The sequence below is a fragment of the Oncorhynchus clarkii genome, chromosome 20, assembly GCF_045791955.1.
Source record: "Oncorhynchus clarkii lewisi isolate Uvic-CL-2024 chromosome 20, UVic_Ocla_1.0, whole genome shotgun sequence".
Taxonomy (NCBI): domain Eukaryota; kingdom Metazoa; phylum Chordata; class Actinopteri; order Salmoniformes; family Salmonidae; genus Oncorhynchus; species Oncorhynchus clarkii.
The window spans coordinates 29,126,629-29,143,319 of record NC_092166.1 but is presented as its reverse complement, the minus strand read 5'-3'; the positions used below and the strand labels follow the sequence as shown (position 1 = coordinate 29,143,319).

The 16,691-nt window shown below is 41.6% G+C and overlaps 1 protein-coding gene across 1 annotated transcript in view; it reads right to left on the bottom strand.

Annotated features, from left to right (window-relative positions):
- Positions 1 to 1,793: 1,793 nt before the first annotated feature.
- Positions 1,794 to 16,691, bottom strand: part of LOC139377374 (gamma-1-syntrophin-like) — a 30,958-nt gene continuing 16,060 nt past the window's right edge. The window contains exons 12-17 of the mRNA XM_071120400.1: positions 16,373 to 16,489; positions 6,349 to 6,420; positions 3,858 to 4,010; positions 3,400 to 3,492; positions 2,292 to 2,402; positions 1,794 to 2,091 (exon numbers count right to left, since the gene is read on the bottom strand). Coding sequence (XP_070976501.1) covers positions 1,936 to 2,091; positions 2,292 to 2,402; positions 3,400 to 3,492; positions 3,858 to 4,010; positions 6,349 to 6,420; positions 16,373 to 16,489 — 702 coding nt within the window. The 3' untranslated portion in view covers positions 1,794 to 1,935. The remainder of the gene's footprint in view (positions 2,092 to 2,291; positions 2,403 to 3,399; positions 3,493 to 3,857; positions 4,011 to 6,348; positions 6,421 to 16,372; positions 16,490 to 16,691) is intronic.

The window sequence follows — 16,691 nt, the reverse complement described above, 5'->3', positions numbered from 1 at the left end:
ATGCTGTTTAATTAGCTTCTTGATATGCCACACCTGTCAGGTGGATGGATTATCTTTGTCAAAGGAGAAATGTTCACTAACAGGGATGTAAACAAATGTGTGCACAAAATTTGAAAGAAATACACTTTTTTTGCACATATGGAACATTACTGGGATCTTTTATTTCAGCTCATGAAACATGTTACCAACACTACATGTTCAGTATATTATAGAAAATATATATTCAAAATTCACCATGGGTCATCATCATTGGTCACTTGGTAAACAGAGCATAAAGGTGCCAACTTTTTAGTCTCTGTTGAAGACATCCAATTAATAAATGTCTTCATCCTTTCAAGTAATATCACACATAGTCCTTACTTTCCTTTTATTCATTTGGATGTCAACCTTTATTTACATCTTAAAGAAAGATAACGAAAGAAAAACAACATTACAGAAAGGGTTTATTCAGTTTTTGCAGGTTGTATTAAGAGTAATATCTTCCAGTGAGTATAGGTAAAGACATTTTCACACAACCACATGTTCTGAATCTGGCTGACTGTGTTGGCTGTAGCTAGCACTTAAGTCTGAATCCTTCTCAATGATTCAATTGACTTAATGATTGTGAATCCGCCCTTAAAACGAGTCCTGACCAGGTTGGGTGTGTTAGAGATTACTCTTCGCTGAATGCCTTGATTAAAAAACACCTCTCGGCTGCCCCTCATCCTGACAGACTCACCATAGCAGCGCTCATCCCTTTCCTCTCCTCCACATCATTAAAAAAGCTGTGCTTACATCCAAAACCTGAGCCATTTCTTCTCTGCAATTCTCCATTCATTTCTGTTCTGTGAAAAGGGAACTTGTATATAATTTGACATGATTGTGATTTATATTTATAGCATATCGGAACTACCTCAGGGGCAACAAAAATAATCTATATGACAAGAACACAGAATTAAAAGGTGCCATAGGGTTGATTAGTGTATACATGTGTGTATAATCCATAATGCGCACACATTTCACCGTTTATTTGTTGAATTAAAAGGATGCTTTCAGATAAATCAAATAACATAGATTAGAGAAAACTAAGTGCTTTCAACTTCACTATACAACCGCACAATAAAAAATATTAAGTTATGTAACACTAGTTTTACATTCCTATCTTTTCAATAATCATGAATCTAATAATTATTCATGATTATTAGGAAATCAATCGGTTTAAGTGATGAAAAGAATTAGTAACATTTCTGTATGACTAATTAACACTTCCAGTGATAAATGTTGGCAATATTAACTTAGTGACCGTCCTTAAAAATTGCTATAATCATCAGAATTCAAATTGTCTTGAAATCTTCTTTTGTCAGGAAGAAGATAGCAATTTGTTCATAGTCCTCAGTGTGTGTACCTGTTCAAAGAAAATACACGTGAACCTTCAAGAAAATGATACAATATTGTAGAAAACAGTTGGAAATAAGATTGTGGACAATATGATTGTGTTATCAGCAGTGTGAACAACACGTGTGAATCATTGTGAATTATGTCCGAGGTCCTACCCAAAGACAAAAAAACTCAATTGAGAATTGTTTTGTCATCCATTCTCCATTCATTGGTTCTGCGTTCACTCCTCCGTATTAGAAAGTCATTTGAAGTACAGTGCAATGTACAGGTCCTAAAGTGCACACAGTTATCATCCCTTTCTCTGATAAAATATAAAATGTGTCTTTCTTGGAAGAAAAAAAAAGAGGTCTGCCAATCATAGTTCCATTTACATGTGGGATTCACATGTCCTTGTTCACTGGATGACCGTAGAACGTACTCGTTTGTTTCGTCTCCTCCTTCTCTCTGGTCCACCATGTAGTGAAAGTGCAGTGTCGAGAGGGAGTGCTCAGGGGAAGGGAAGGAGAGGGGGTGTACAGGCTCTGTCAGGTAGAGTATTTGATTTGGGATGTCTGTGCGTTACAGGAGACACTGGTGAGAGTGGGAACCCACCCCCACCGTGGTCGTCGCAGCACCTTGGCTCTCCAGAAACATTGGATCCAGGCAAGCAACTTTGGCAGCGAAGAACGCATGGATACAGTGAAGCACGGCAAAGAGGTTTGAAAATTCCAGCTCCTGGGAAACAAACGACAGACAGTAAGTATTTCATTGTTTTGGTATAATAACACAAAAAAAATTGTATGAATGCACAATACAGTACATCGTTGTTCACATTGGTATCAGGTGATAATGGCTAAGAAAACATGATACAAATATGATATCTGTATTGGCTGATTTCACAGAGAGGATTTTACAGAGTCAGGGAGGTTTGTTACCTTGGCTTCAATAGCTTTATTGTCCTGATTTTGGAACAGAAATTTGATCTTGCTCTTCCCATCATCAGAGGACCCTTTCAGTTGGGAAAATTTGTATCTCCATAGCACTGCCTATATAGGGGAAGGAAGTAAATGTGGTTGGACTTGGTTTATAAAGAAGCTTATCGTTACGGTAGCGTTACGGTAAACTAGCTGTTTATCTATCTATTTGATCCTGATTAGTCATCTTAAATTAGCTACCTATAATTATCATATAACTGAATTGCAACGCTAAATGATTCCCATAATGTTTTTCCACCTAACATTTGAAAATGTACCAGACAGTGCACTTATAATAATAAGTCATAACCTCAGCAGGAAACACAGTGTGGATTGTAGAGACACCTGGAAGATGACTTCCTGTTGTGAATGACGATTGGAATCTACCACAGAGTGATGATAAACTTCCTCCTAATTGTCAATCATTTAGTTTGGCCTGTCTAGAGAACGTGAAAGCGTCCACGTCACCTTGTTCTAAACCAGTAGCCAGACTTTTCAACATTGGGTAGGTCGGTTTTAATTTGTGTCAATAGAGATCGAGCTCTCCCTCTGTATCACTGTCTGTCTTTTGAATAGAATGTACGTTTTTTTGCCCATGGTAAGGAATTTACACGAGTAAAATATGCTAATTAATTTATTCACATTCCATACAAAACAAGATATACATGTACAAAACACAATAGGAAGCAACAATCTTCCCCCTAGGGGCTCCACACAGATCTGAATCCTGTGAGTGCAGAACAAGGCCGGTCTCCTATCTGATTAAATTATTAAACATTCCCCACCATGTGTATAGTTTTACAATTGCCGTTTAAATATGAATTGTAATTTCATGCTTGTTTTGATAAACAATACCCTGCCTATCAGCAGTAGCCTAGGCTACCGCAAGACTCTCTGGGGAGAGAAAAATAATATGCCTCGCTGTGTAGGAATTAGGCCAAGAAACACAGAGAACAACATAGCTGTCGATGTGTCCTGTTTGTCCACATGATGTATTCTAGTGGAGTAGTTCTGGTGGCTCTCAGACTTGGTAAATGCCCAAAGTTGATGTACCAGTAATGTAACTTACCTTTGAAGCAGCATCGAAGCAGACAAAGCCCATACTGAAATCTACGGTCAGTCCCATCAGGTGGCTCTCCATGATGCAGGCGTATGTTTTACACTGTGGAGGGGAAACAGTGCAAGACGCTAGTCACAAGAGGCATATATAATAGACAGCATAATCTTCCACAGCTAAACGCACATAAATCAGTTGTTGTGAGAGGATGAGCAAGCTTGGCCTGTATAGTAGAGTGTGCCACTGGTTCTCTTTATCACTTATCGGTTTATCTCCTACCATTGTTTAAGCAGGATGAGCCCTCCCACATAGCTCTGCCTCACTCCCCACCCCTACCTAAAAGAGTTTGGTTTTGATTGGTTTCAAGTGACAATTTTGATGACAGAGAGCTTGGATGTTGCTTTGGGAGGCGTTGAAACCTGCCTGGAAATTGATTTATGAAAAAGTTCTGCCTCTGATCTATTGTGTACCTGTATTCTCTCCACCTCCAGGAAGGTAGCCATCTGAAAGGCCTTCTCCCAGATGAGCAGCTCACACTCCAGTTCTACACTGTAGAACATGTCCTCCCCACACTCCGTTTGGACACTGAAGCAGTGCTTCCGCTTGTCCAAGAGGTCACTGTCCTGAGAGAACCATGTTAGTCATGCCTGCGTTCAATGCCAGTCACACATGGGTTCAATTGGTATTTGTTTTATTTTAAATGCTTTGAGTGGTTTCATTGAGCCTGCCTGGAATGCCAGATGGGCGGGGTTTGTGCATTTGGGACAATTCTATTGGTTCCGTTGCTCCTGACAAGCTCAATCATAATAAAGTACAGTATTTTAAATGTTAAAAATATTATTTGAACCCATGTCTTGATATCATGCTGATAATGTGCTCAAGCCACTCATACAGTGGCTTGCGAAAGTATTCACCCCCTTGGCATTTTTCCTATTTTGTTGCCATACAACCTGGAATAAAAAAAATGGGGGGGGGGGGGGGGGGGTTGTACCATTTGATTTACACTACATGCCTACCACTTTGAAGATCCAAAATATGTTTTGGTTGTTGGATGGATTCCGCTGGTGTACAGAAATCTTTAAGTCATACCACACATTCTCAATTGGATTGAGGTCTGGGCTTTGACTAGGCCATTCCAATACATTTAAATGTTTCCCCTTAAAACACTCAAGTGTTGCTTTAGCTGTATGCTTAGGGTCATTGTCCTGCTGGAAGGTGAACTTCCATCCCAGTCTTAAATCTCTGGAAGACTGAAACAGGTTTCCCTCAAGAATTTCCCTGTATTTAGCACCATCCATCATTCCTTCAATTCTGACCAGTTTCCCACCCAGTCCTTGCCGATGTAAAACATCCCCACAGCATGATGCTGCCACCACAATGCTTCACTGGGGAGGGGGGGGGATGATGTTCTCGGGGTGATGGGAGGTGTTGAGTTTGCGCCAGACATAGCATTTTCCTTGATGGCCAAAAAGCTCAAGTTTAGTCTCATCTGACCAGAGTACCTTCTTCCATATGTTTGGGGAGTCTCCCACATGCCCTTTGGTGAACACCAAATGTTTTAGCTCATTTCTTTCTTTAAGCAATGCTTTTTTTCTGGTCACTCTTCTGTAAAGTCCAGCTCTGTGGAGTGTACGGCTTAAAGTGGTCCTATGGACAGATACTCCAATCTACGCTGTGGAGCTTTGCAGCTCATTTAGAGTTATCTTTGGTCTCTTTGTTGCCTCTCTGATTAATTCACTCCTTGCCTGGTCTGTGAGTTTTGGTAGGCGGCCCTCTCTTGGCAGGTTTGTTGTGGTGCCATATTCTTTCCATTTTTAAAAGTTTCTGATATTTTTTTTATAACCCAACCCTGATCTGTACTTCTCCACAACTTTGTCCCTGACCTGTTTGGAGAGCTCATTTGGTCTTCATGGTGCCGCTTGCTTGGTGGTGTTGCAGACTCTGGGACCTTTCAGAACAGGTGTCTATATCCTGAGATCATGTGACACTTAGATTGCATACAGTTGGACTTTATTTAACTAATTATGTGACTTCTGAAGGGGCTTATTGGGGGGCTTCATAGCAAAGGGGGTGAATACACATGCATGCACCACTTTTCCGTTTTTCATTTTTTATATTTCACTTCACCAATTTGGACTATTTTTTGTGTATGTCCATTAAATGCAATCCAAATGAAAAAGCTATTTAAATTACAGGTTGTAATGGAACAAAATAGGAACAATATCAAGTGGGATGAATACTTTTGAAAGGCACTGTATACTGTACTGTATGCAGATAAGAAACCCAGTGATACCCTAAGGGGATGTGACAGACATTGGCTGGAATTCAATCAACATGCATTTTAGGATTTCAGAAAATCTGGTTCACATGTTGAGAAATGCTGCTTCACATTTGTAATTCAATGTGTTATCGGCGGACGGACATAGCTGACAATACATATAGAAATAACCAGTTATGTGCACGGCGCAAATGACCAGCTCACTCAGTATGTGATGACGAACCTGGCTGAGTGAGAAATGAATAAGCGGAGCTGCTGATGCTGCTGTGAGGATTTCAAAATCAAGTGTCAACTCCCTCGTCCCAGCCGAGACATGCTGCTGTGCATACCAAATGCACTCGTGAAAGAGCATTGCAGAAAATTTCAATGATACCAGCCAGAGTTTCAGAAAGTATAACTGCTTCCAATAGCAGCATTTTGAGTTTTACTGTTTTGCACTGTCATATGAAAGCGAAACCAGTGGTCAAGAAATTGATCAACTCTAGCCTTGCAAAGACGCAATGTGCGTAGAAATTGTGCAATATCCACACATTCTACGTCACAACTCTTTCCATTAAAATTACAAAGGACACATAGCACAGATCTCTTCTCTTTTTCATGTCATCTTTCAAACACAGACCCTGACATTTGCTACTCAGCACTTTCTAAATACAGTACCTCAGGCGTAAAAGTTGTTGACATACCTTTAAAACTTTACACATGATCTCATACACAGTGTAGCTTTTCTCTGCCCTCGTCCAGTCCCATGTAGTCACCTGCAACATTACACATTAAATACCCTTTAGTCATCTATTCAGATGGGTCCCTTTGAAATCTTTTTGAAGTGTAATTACATTGGTCTGTTTCAGTTTCCTTCACTTTAATCTTTTATGTCCTACTTGCACACTCTGTGTTCCCATTTTCACACTTGTTACGGGTTTGATTTTTCTCTCCCCTTCGATGTTGGTTAGCATGTTAGCACGATAGCTGAGGTGCGCACTGATAGGAGTCACCTCGTTAGCCACCTGTGCTGGACCAGCTGGTTTTTAAGAGCTGCTGACCCAGTGCATCAGGGGAAAGGAGATGTTGAGAGAGCTAAACCTGAGGTAAGATTTCTGGCTCAACCACTTTAGTTAAGAAAGAAGCCTGAGTTTTGATGTTTCCCCTGTTTGTTTTGCTCTATATTCTCTTTACAGGTACGGTGTAAGCTGCAATCTGTATTGAAAAGTGCTTACGTGCTCCAACAGATTTGTTTTCATGTTTGAGGTGTTGTCCTCCTACAACCTCTCTCTCAGCAAAGTCAATGGACCTCTGACCAGTGGCGGTCAGTGCCGTTTAAGATGAGGGAGGACGATTATTATTTATTTTTTCATGACCTTGGCCTTCTTTCTATTAAAACATGACTGTCATTCAGATTCCATTCACCCAGTAAAATGTAACAGCGATAGGTTTAGGCTACTACATGATACTCTAATTTTCCCTACACCCATCATGAGGTTGCTACAACCTAGTCCCCCATACTTATCTGGTGGACCTCAGACCAGATTCAGACGCAGAACGGGCTCAATACGGACAGCGGGTCCCCCCAAAAAACTAGTTCGGGCATCGACCCCTGGTATCATATAAACGCACATAAGACATGGAAGAATGCATAGAATTGCAGGAAATAAGCTGTAAAAAAACAGCAAAAAAATCTCAACTACTATTTTATGCATCGCAGTGCTAACTAGCTGTAGCTTATGCTTTCAGTCCTAGATGTATTATCTGATCCTTTGATTGGGTGGACAATGTCAGATCATGCTGAAACAGCTCTGGTTGGTTGGAGGACGTCCTCCGGAAGTTGTCATAATTACTGTGTAAGTCTATGGAAGGGGGTGAGAACCACGAGCCTCCTAGGTTTTGTATTGAAGTCGATGTACACGGAGGAGGACGGAAGCTCGCTGTCTCCCGGCTACACCATGGTACTACCCTACAGAGTACTGTTGAGGCTACTGTTGACCATCATTGCAAAATACTGTGTTTTCATCAATTATTTGGTGAAGTGATTATATTAAGTATAGTTTTATCTAAAAATATAACTTTTTAAATGTTTGCATTTGTATTTGTATGAAATTTAGTGAGGAGGATGGTCCTCCCCTTCCTACTCTGAGGAGCCTCACTGCTTCTCGCATAAAGTCCAAACACTAGCTTGTTCGGACTGAAACCGAGAGACTCCTGAACAACCTCCTGTGCTGCAAATAGCACTAGAGGCATCCCTTCATCCCAGTCTTTCTCGAACTCAAAGTAGTAAGCTCTCAACATTGACTGCAAAGTCTGATGAAATCTCCCAAGAGCGCCTTGTGACTGGATGATATGCACCGGAGGGGCAATGGGTAACACCCAACTTCTGTAGCACTTGCTGGAAGATATTTGACATTACATTTGAACCTTATTCAGACTGCACTATCTGAGGATATAAACGTTGAAAAGGTTTCACAAGGCCCTTAACAATACTGGGAGCCATGATGTTGCTCAGTGGAATGGCCTTGGGGAAACGAATGGCAGCACACACGATGGTTAAGAGAAAATGGTTACTACTCGTTGCTTTGGGCAAAGGACCATCACAGTCCACCAGAACCCTGCTAAAAGGTTTGTCAAAAGCAGGTATAGGCTGCAAAGGTGCCACAGGCAGAGTTTTGTTCGGTTTAACAGTCAGCTGGTAAACGCTACAGGATTTACAGTAAACCACAACATTATGTTTCAGACCAGGCCAGAAGAAGTTACGCAGGATACAATCACCCATCTTGTTCACCCCAAGATGGTCTACCATACTTCCATCGTGAGCCAACCTCTGTATCTCTTGTCAGAGTGTAACTGGAACGACAATTTGAGATACACTGGGACTATCTTTTGGACCAGAAGTGGCTTGAGAATGCCTTTTCCTCATCAGAACACCATCTCTGTCAAAGTGACCCATGAGAACTTCATCAAACTCCTCCTCTGCATGTATCTCAACAAAAAGACGAGAGAGGGAAGCATATTTTCTCTGTTCAGCAATTAGCTGCTTCCTAATTCAACTGTAGGGAACCTATCTTCTTTCAGCGGTCCTACTAACTCGCTCACCTTTGGGGTTTTCAAAGGAGAGGTCAATTTAGGAGGTTTACTGAAATCAGGACCACACAAAGGTCTCAGACAGATTAAACATGGTGGGATCGCTGACATTCCCGAACACTAGACTTGCTCTCTGCAATCTTCTTAAACATAGCACGCGTAACAGCAAAAACTGGGAACTGGGACCACAAAGGCAAAACACCCTCCAAACTGAAGGATTGGGCTGCCCCAGTGTCTCGCAGTATTTTCACCGGCTGCTTAACATCATCGCCACTCTGAAGAGACACAAACCCATCAGAAACAAAAGGTTCATACGCAACTGATAAAAGGTCTTGCTGCACACTCTTCTTGTTCTTTTCTGTATTCTAACTCAAGTTCTCTTTTCTTGTACTCAAACTTAAATTTCTGTTGCTCTAATTTTGCCTTTTAGTTCCTACTCCCACAGTGGCACGTCTTCAGGGTTTATTCTACCACCCGTATCACCCTTTTCATCAGCCTCTCTCTGAGAGTATTTCCTTCAGCGCCAAAGCAGCATTGAGTACATTTTCGACCACTACTTCTGGATGGATAGATAACACACTGATGTCATAATGCTTTGCAATGATGATCAGATTCGCCTTCGTACAGTTATATTTTATTTCCCAAGTTGGGTCTTTCACAATGCTTCCAAATCAAAGTCACTGGTTTTATTTTTTTCATGTGTGTTTATGCAACTTTCACACCGATTTCACCAATCTTATAACACCTATGTTGGTTGTCAGTGACAGAAAGTCTACAACAAAAAGTCATATTCTATTGGGCTGTTGAAGGTAGGTGCACCCGAATCAGCTGCCCTGCGCACCGGATAGGCAACTTTTGCAATTTTTAACAATTTAATGTTTCTGAAGGTACAAACTTTGCCTTGACTGTCAACGAATACAGCAAAGGGCTGCTGTTTTTATGAGTGAGTTCATGCTTAAGTTCAATACTTTAGATTGAACACTTTAATAAGCCACAAATTTGAGCGTTCTTCCTATTTCCACTCAGCGCTAAAACAAGCACAGTAATGAATGAGTAGGAAAGTGTATCTATAGGCTTGCTCTTTTTTAATATCGATGAATATTTCACTTTCTCTGTTCATAGGAGTAACAACATGAATTTGTGCATGAGGCAGAAATTATGTGGTGCGCCTGGAGTTTCACCATTAGCTGAAAGACGATGTCCCTTTTTGGTCAGTGTCAGTGGAGGAAATGGAGAGTGGAGGGATGTTGAGAGGTGGACCCTCAGTCTGCTGCTCTCTCCCTCCGCTGAGACTGACCATCAGATGAAGGCACCATCAGCCCTGTAAAATGTAATTAAAATTTAAATATTTAAATGCTCACTCAGCTCTGCCTCACAGGTAAATACAACAATGGATCTATTACCAGTGTGATCATATTGTTTACCTCAAATGTTGAAATATAATTTTTTTAAATGGCCCGAACAACAATATATTGGCAGACAATATGGGGTGATAACACATACATATCCCAACCAGAAGCCATGGATTACAGGCAACATCCGCATCGAGCTAAAAGATAGAGATGCCGCTTTCAAGGAGCGGGAGACTATTCCGGGCGTTAATAGGAAATCCCACAATTCCCTCAGACGAACCATCAAACAAGCAATGCGTCAATACAGGATCAAGATTGAATCCTACTACACCGGCTCTGACGCTCGTCGGATGTGGCAGGGCACGAAAACTATTACGGACTAGAAAGGGAAACCCAGATGCGAGCTGCCCTGTGACGCGAGCCTACCAGACGAGCTAAATGCCTTTTATGCTCGCTTCGAGGCAAGCAACACTGAAGCATACACGAGAGCACCAGCTGTTCTGGATGACTTTGTGATAACGCTCTCGGTAGTCGATGTGAACAAAACCTTTAAACAGGTCAACATTACGCGGACCAACTGTCAAGTGTCTTCACTGACATTTTCACCTCTCCCCGACCGAGTCTGTAATACCTACATGTTTCAAGCAGACCACCATAGTCCCTGTGCTCAAGGAAGCGAAAGTAACCTGCTTAAATGAGTACTGCCCCGTGGCACTCACATCGGTCGCCATTAAGTGCTTAGAAAGGCTGGTCATGGCTCACATCAACAGCCTCCCCCCGGACACCTTAGACCCACTCCAATTCGCATTACGCACCAACAGATCCACAGATGACGCAATCTCAATCGCACTCCACACCGCCCTTTCTCATCTGGACAATTGGAAAACCTATGTGAGAATGCTGTTCATCGGCTACAGCTCAGCGTTCAACACCAGAGTGCCCACAAAGTCATCACTAAGCTAAGGACTCTGGGACTAAACACCTCCCTCTGCAATTGGATCCTGGACTTCCTGACGGGCCGCCCCCAGGTGGTAAGAGTAGGCAACAACACGTCTGCCATGCTGATCCTTAACACTGGTGCCCCTCAGGGGTGTGTACTTAGTCCCTTCCTGTATTCCCAGTTCACTGACGACTGCATGGCCAAACACAACTCCAATTATTCCAGTTATTCTTATTGTGTTACTTTTCAGTCCCCTCAAGAGACTGAAAAGATTTGGCATGGGCCCCCAGATCCTCAAACGGTTCTACAGCTGCACCATCGAGAGCATCCTGACCAGTTGCATCCCCGTCTGATATGTCAACTGGTCTGCATCTGACCGTAAGGCGCTACAGAGGGTAATGCGAACGGCCCAGTACATCACTGGGGCCAAGCTTCCTGCCATCCAGGACCTATATAATAGGCGGTGTCAGAGGAAAGCCCATAAAATTGTCAGAGACTCCAGTCACCCAAGTTATAGACTGTTTTCTCTGCTACCGCACTGCAATCGGTACCAGAGCGCCAAGTCTAGGACCAAAAGGCTCCTCAACAGCTTCTACCCCCAAGCCATTAGACTGCTGAACAATTCATAAAAATCGCCACCAGACAATTTACATTGACCCCCCCCCCCCCCCTCCCTCCCTCTTGTACACTGCTGCTACTTGCTGTTTGTTTGTTACCTATGCATAGTCACTTTGCCCCCACCTACATGTACAGATTACCTCAACTAGCCTGTACCCCTGCACACTGACTCGGTACCGGTGCCCCCTGTATATAGCCTTGTTATTGTTATTCTTATTGTGTTACTTTTTATGATTTGCTTTTTATTTTAGCCTACTTGGTAAATATTTCCTTCTTCTTGAACTGCACTGTTGGTTAAGGGCTTGTAAGTAAGCATTTCACGGTAAAGTCTACACTTGTTGTATTCGGCGCATGTGGCAAATCAAGTTAGATTTGATAATGTATTGGGCCTATAGCTTACTGCACAAACCTCATTGCTACAGTACTAGCAATCTCAGCAGTAAATCACGGCTTGCATTTTAACACAATGTGATCTTGACTCAGAAAAGGTTGGTGACCACTGTTCTAGAGTTTTCCTTGTTAACACTATCAACGGTTCCCTTTACTGTTGCAATTGTGATCTAATCAACGCAATATTAGCCACTTTCAATACTGAAAGATCCCTCTCGTAGGCCTACGTTGCATTCAGAAAGTATTCAGACCCCCTTGACATTTTCCACATTTTGTTACGTTACAGCCTTATTCTTAAATCGATGAAACTATTTTTTCCCCTCGTCAGTCTACACACAGTACCCAATTATGACAAAGAGAAAACAGGTACATGTATGTAGACATTTTTGCAAATGTATAAAAAATAAAAAACAGAAATGTTGTATTTACATAAGTATTCAGACCCTTTGTATGAGACTCGAAATTGAGCTCAGGTGCATCCTGTTTCCATGGATCATCCTTGAGATGTTTCTACAACTTGATTGGAGTTCACCTGTTGTAAATTTAATTGATTGGACATGATTTGGAAAGGCACACACCTGTTAAGGTTAAGGTTAACAATGCATGTTAGATCAAAAAGCAAGGAATTGTCCGTAGAGCTCCGAGACAGGATTGTGTAGAGGGACATAACTGGAGAAGGGTACCAAAAAATGTCTGCAGCATTGAAGGTCCCCAAGAACACAGTGGTTTCCATCATTCTTAAATGGAAGAAGTTTGGAACCATCAAGACTCTTCCTAGAACTGTCCGCCCGGTCAAACTGAGCAATCGAGGGAGAAGGGCCTTGGTCAGGGAAGTGACCAATAACCCGATGTTCACTCTGACAGAGCTCCAGAGATCCTCTGTGGAGGTGGGAGAACCTTCCAGAAGGACAACCAGCAGCACTCCACCAATCAGGCCTTTATGGTAGAGTTGCCAGACGGAAGCCACTCCTCAGTAAAAGGCACATGATAGCTCGCTTGGAGTTTGCCAAAAGGCACCTTAAGGACTCAGACCATGAGAAACAAGATTCTCTGGTTTGATGAAACCAAGATTGAACTCTTTGGCCTGAACTGTTTGGCTCTTTGGCTAAACTGGCACCATCCCGATGGTGAAGCATGGCTGTGGCAGCATCATGCTGTGGTGTTGTTTTTCAGCGGCAGGGACTGGGAGAATAGTCAGGATCGATGGAAAGATGAACCGAGCAAAGTACAGAGAGATTCTTGATTAAATTCTGCTCCAGAGCGCTCAGGACCTCAGACTGGGGTGAAGGTTCACCTTCCAACAGGACAATGACCCTAAGCACACAGCCAACACAACATAGTAGTGGCTTCAGGACAAGTCTCTGAATGTCCTTGAGTGGTTCAGCAAGAGCCCGGACTTGAACCCGATTTGAACATCTCTGAAGAGACCTGAAAATTGCTGTGCAGCGACGCTCCTCATCTAACCTGTTGATGCCAGGAGTTCCTCTAGAGGAACTCCTCTCCCCCGTTACAGAAATCGCACACTATTCAATATGCTGAGACGGCGCTCAGATACAAGCTACATTTCTCCGTAATGTTGGAGTCAACAGAAACACAGATTTAAGCATAAATATTCCCTTACCTTCGATGGTCTTCGTTCAGAATGTTCTGGAAGGGTTCCTACTTACCCAATACATCGTTTGGTTTCAAGTCTTGCGTCTTTGTATTAGCTACTGCTAATAACATCAGCTGAAATGCACCCAAAATGTCCTCTGGTCCGGAAAAGTTGCGCATCAAAACTTCAAAATTACATATTATATGTCGACTAAACAGGTCAAACTAAGTGCAGAAGCAAGCTTTATGATGTTTTTAACACACAAAACAAATTTCAATTCAACCGGGCATCGTTTGCTCTTCCCAGGAGTGCTGGAACAAAGGAATGGCTGTGACCAATTCGCGCCCTAACGCACAGGTTTTTTCTCGCGGCACTTACTCAAATCACTCCCATAGGGCCAATTCTCGCGCGATTTGAACGATTAAACGCTCTACAGAATGAGGACATCTAGTGGAAGAGATAGAAAGTGTCCCCAGATCCATAAGTGGTTGGGAAGGGTGGGGGCGATGACGTCAAAGTTGCTCCAACTTTCATGACCACAAAACTAGTTTGGAAGAATGCATGCCCTGTGAGTTCTGCTATACGTACAGACATAATTCCAACGGTTTTAGAAGCTTTAGAGTGTTTTCTATCCAATAATAATTATTATATGCATATATTAGCAATTTTTGACAAAATTTTTTTCAGTTTACTAGGGGTACCCAATTTCTCCAAAGGGGGCGTAAATCTGCCATGTCCTCAACAGGCATCTAACCTGACAGAGCTTGAGAGGATCTGCAGAGAAGAATGGGAGAAACTCGCTAAATACAAGCTTGTTCCGTCATACCAAAGAAGACTCAAGGCTGTAATTGCTGCCAAAGGTGCTTCAACAAAGTGCAGAGTAAAGGGTCTGAATACTTATGTAAATGTGATATTTCAGTTTTTTGCTTTGTCATTATTTTGCTTTGTCATTATGGGGTATTGTGTGTAGATTGATTAGGGAAAAAACTATTTCATCCATTTTAGAATAAAGCTGTAATGTAACAAATTGTGGAAAAAGTCAAGGGGTCGGAATACTTTCCGAATGCACTGTACATTAGGATCAAATAGCCACACTAGCCACGGTTAAAACTGTAACTTAAAGCAGGTAAAGGCTGGAAGTTGCACAGAATTTTCAGAACTTTCAAGCTCAGCAAACCTGAAATTCGCTCAGTGCCCCAGAAATGAGAAGGATCATTGCCCACTAGGTTTACCTCCGAAAAGACAAACTAAAAGAAAAACCCACAGCAACTTATTATAGGGAGCACAAACAGAATATGGAACAAAACAAAATTAGGGAAAAACCTAAACTCACTAACTCACCACTAATGTGGTTGAGCTAGAAATTGGACCTCAGCTGATGTAAGGGGTAGCTGGGGGCTCCTCTGGGATAAACCTACATCTATCTCAACATCAATCTCAATTTATATTTTAGTTTAATACCAACAAAACAATTGTCATTAACTAATATTCTGAGTTGTGGATATATATAAACACAAGTACTGATATGGTTGGCATAACATAATAATACTGATGTGGTAATAATGATCAATCAAATGAAAAGCAAGGGGCCACAGACGGTCATCAATCAGGTGTGGAATTATAATTGTTGTCCAGCTGGATACATGTACGGTTTAATAGACAATAACAAAGGTGGAAAATGTGTGTAGGACTCATTATAGGCTGGACAACAATGTACACATTTTCAAAAACATTTGACACATATTTTCAGAAACTAGTTTAGATACATTTAAGTGATAACCTTTTTTTTTTACAGCCCGGTATTTAGCAGGTAGTTAGTTAGCTGGTACTGTAAGTACCAGTACCAGAAAGTATCCATTGTTGACACATAGTTTCAAAGTGAAGTACCAGGTAATTCCACACCTGATTGATGACCGTCTGTGGCCCCTTGTGGTGGTGGAAAAAATACCCAATTGTCCTACTTGAGTAAAAGTAAAGATACCTTAATAAAAAATGACTCAAGTAAAAGAGAAAGTCACTGAATTAAAGGCTACTTGAGTAAAAGTCTAAAAGTGTTTCGTTTGATATATACTTAAGTATCAAAAGTGCGGCAGGTAGCCTAGTGGTTAGAGTTGGGCCAATAACCGAAAAGTTGCTAGATCGAATCCCCGAGCTGACAAGGTAGAAATCTGTCCCTGAACAAGGCAGTTAACCCACTGTTCCTAGGCCATCATCATAAATAAGAATTTGTTCTTAACTGACTTGCCTAGTTAAATGTAAAAGTATAAATAATTTCAAACTCCTTATATTAAGCAAACCAGATGGCAAGATGTTCTTGTTTTTTAAATTTATGGATAGCCAGGGTCCACACTCCAACACTCAGACATAATTTACAAACAAAGCAATTGTGTATAGTGAGTTTGCCAGATCAGAGGACGTAGGGATGAACAGGGATGCTCTCTTGATAAGTGCCTGAATGGGACTATTTTATTGTCCTACTAAGCATTCAAAATATAACTTTTTGTACTTTTGGGTATCAGGGAAAATGTATGAAGTAACAAGTACATTATTTTATTTTGGAATGTAGTGAAGTTGTCAAAAATATCAATAGAAAAGTACAGATACCTAAAAAAATTTACTTAAGTAGTACTTTAAAGTATTTTTTACTTAAGTACTTTATGCCACTGGTTAGTACCAGCTTAAAACAGACTGTAAAATGAAGTGTTACTGTTGCTACTAAAGGGAAATTAGGATATAAAACGTACAGGAGGTGCTGAGAACTTGAAGAGTGAGGAACCCCTCAAGGCAAGGAACTGTGATGAATACATTCGGTCCTGAACGGAGTCCTGCTCCTTCTCATCTACCCAGCCCATGTAGATAATCTATCAGAGAAAGAGGTGGGGATATAGAGGGGAGAAAGAGAGAGATGGAGGGAGAAAGAGAGGGAGAGAAGGAGTGGAAGAAATGGAAATGGTGAGGGAGAAAAACACTTTTTAGGGAAAAGGGAAGGCAGCAGGCATCAAGTCTTTCTGCACTTATCTCAGTCAGGAGAATTGCAGCGAGCCACAGTGGAAATGTTTGCTT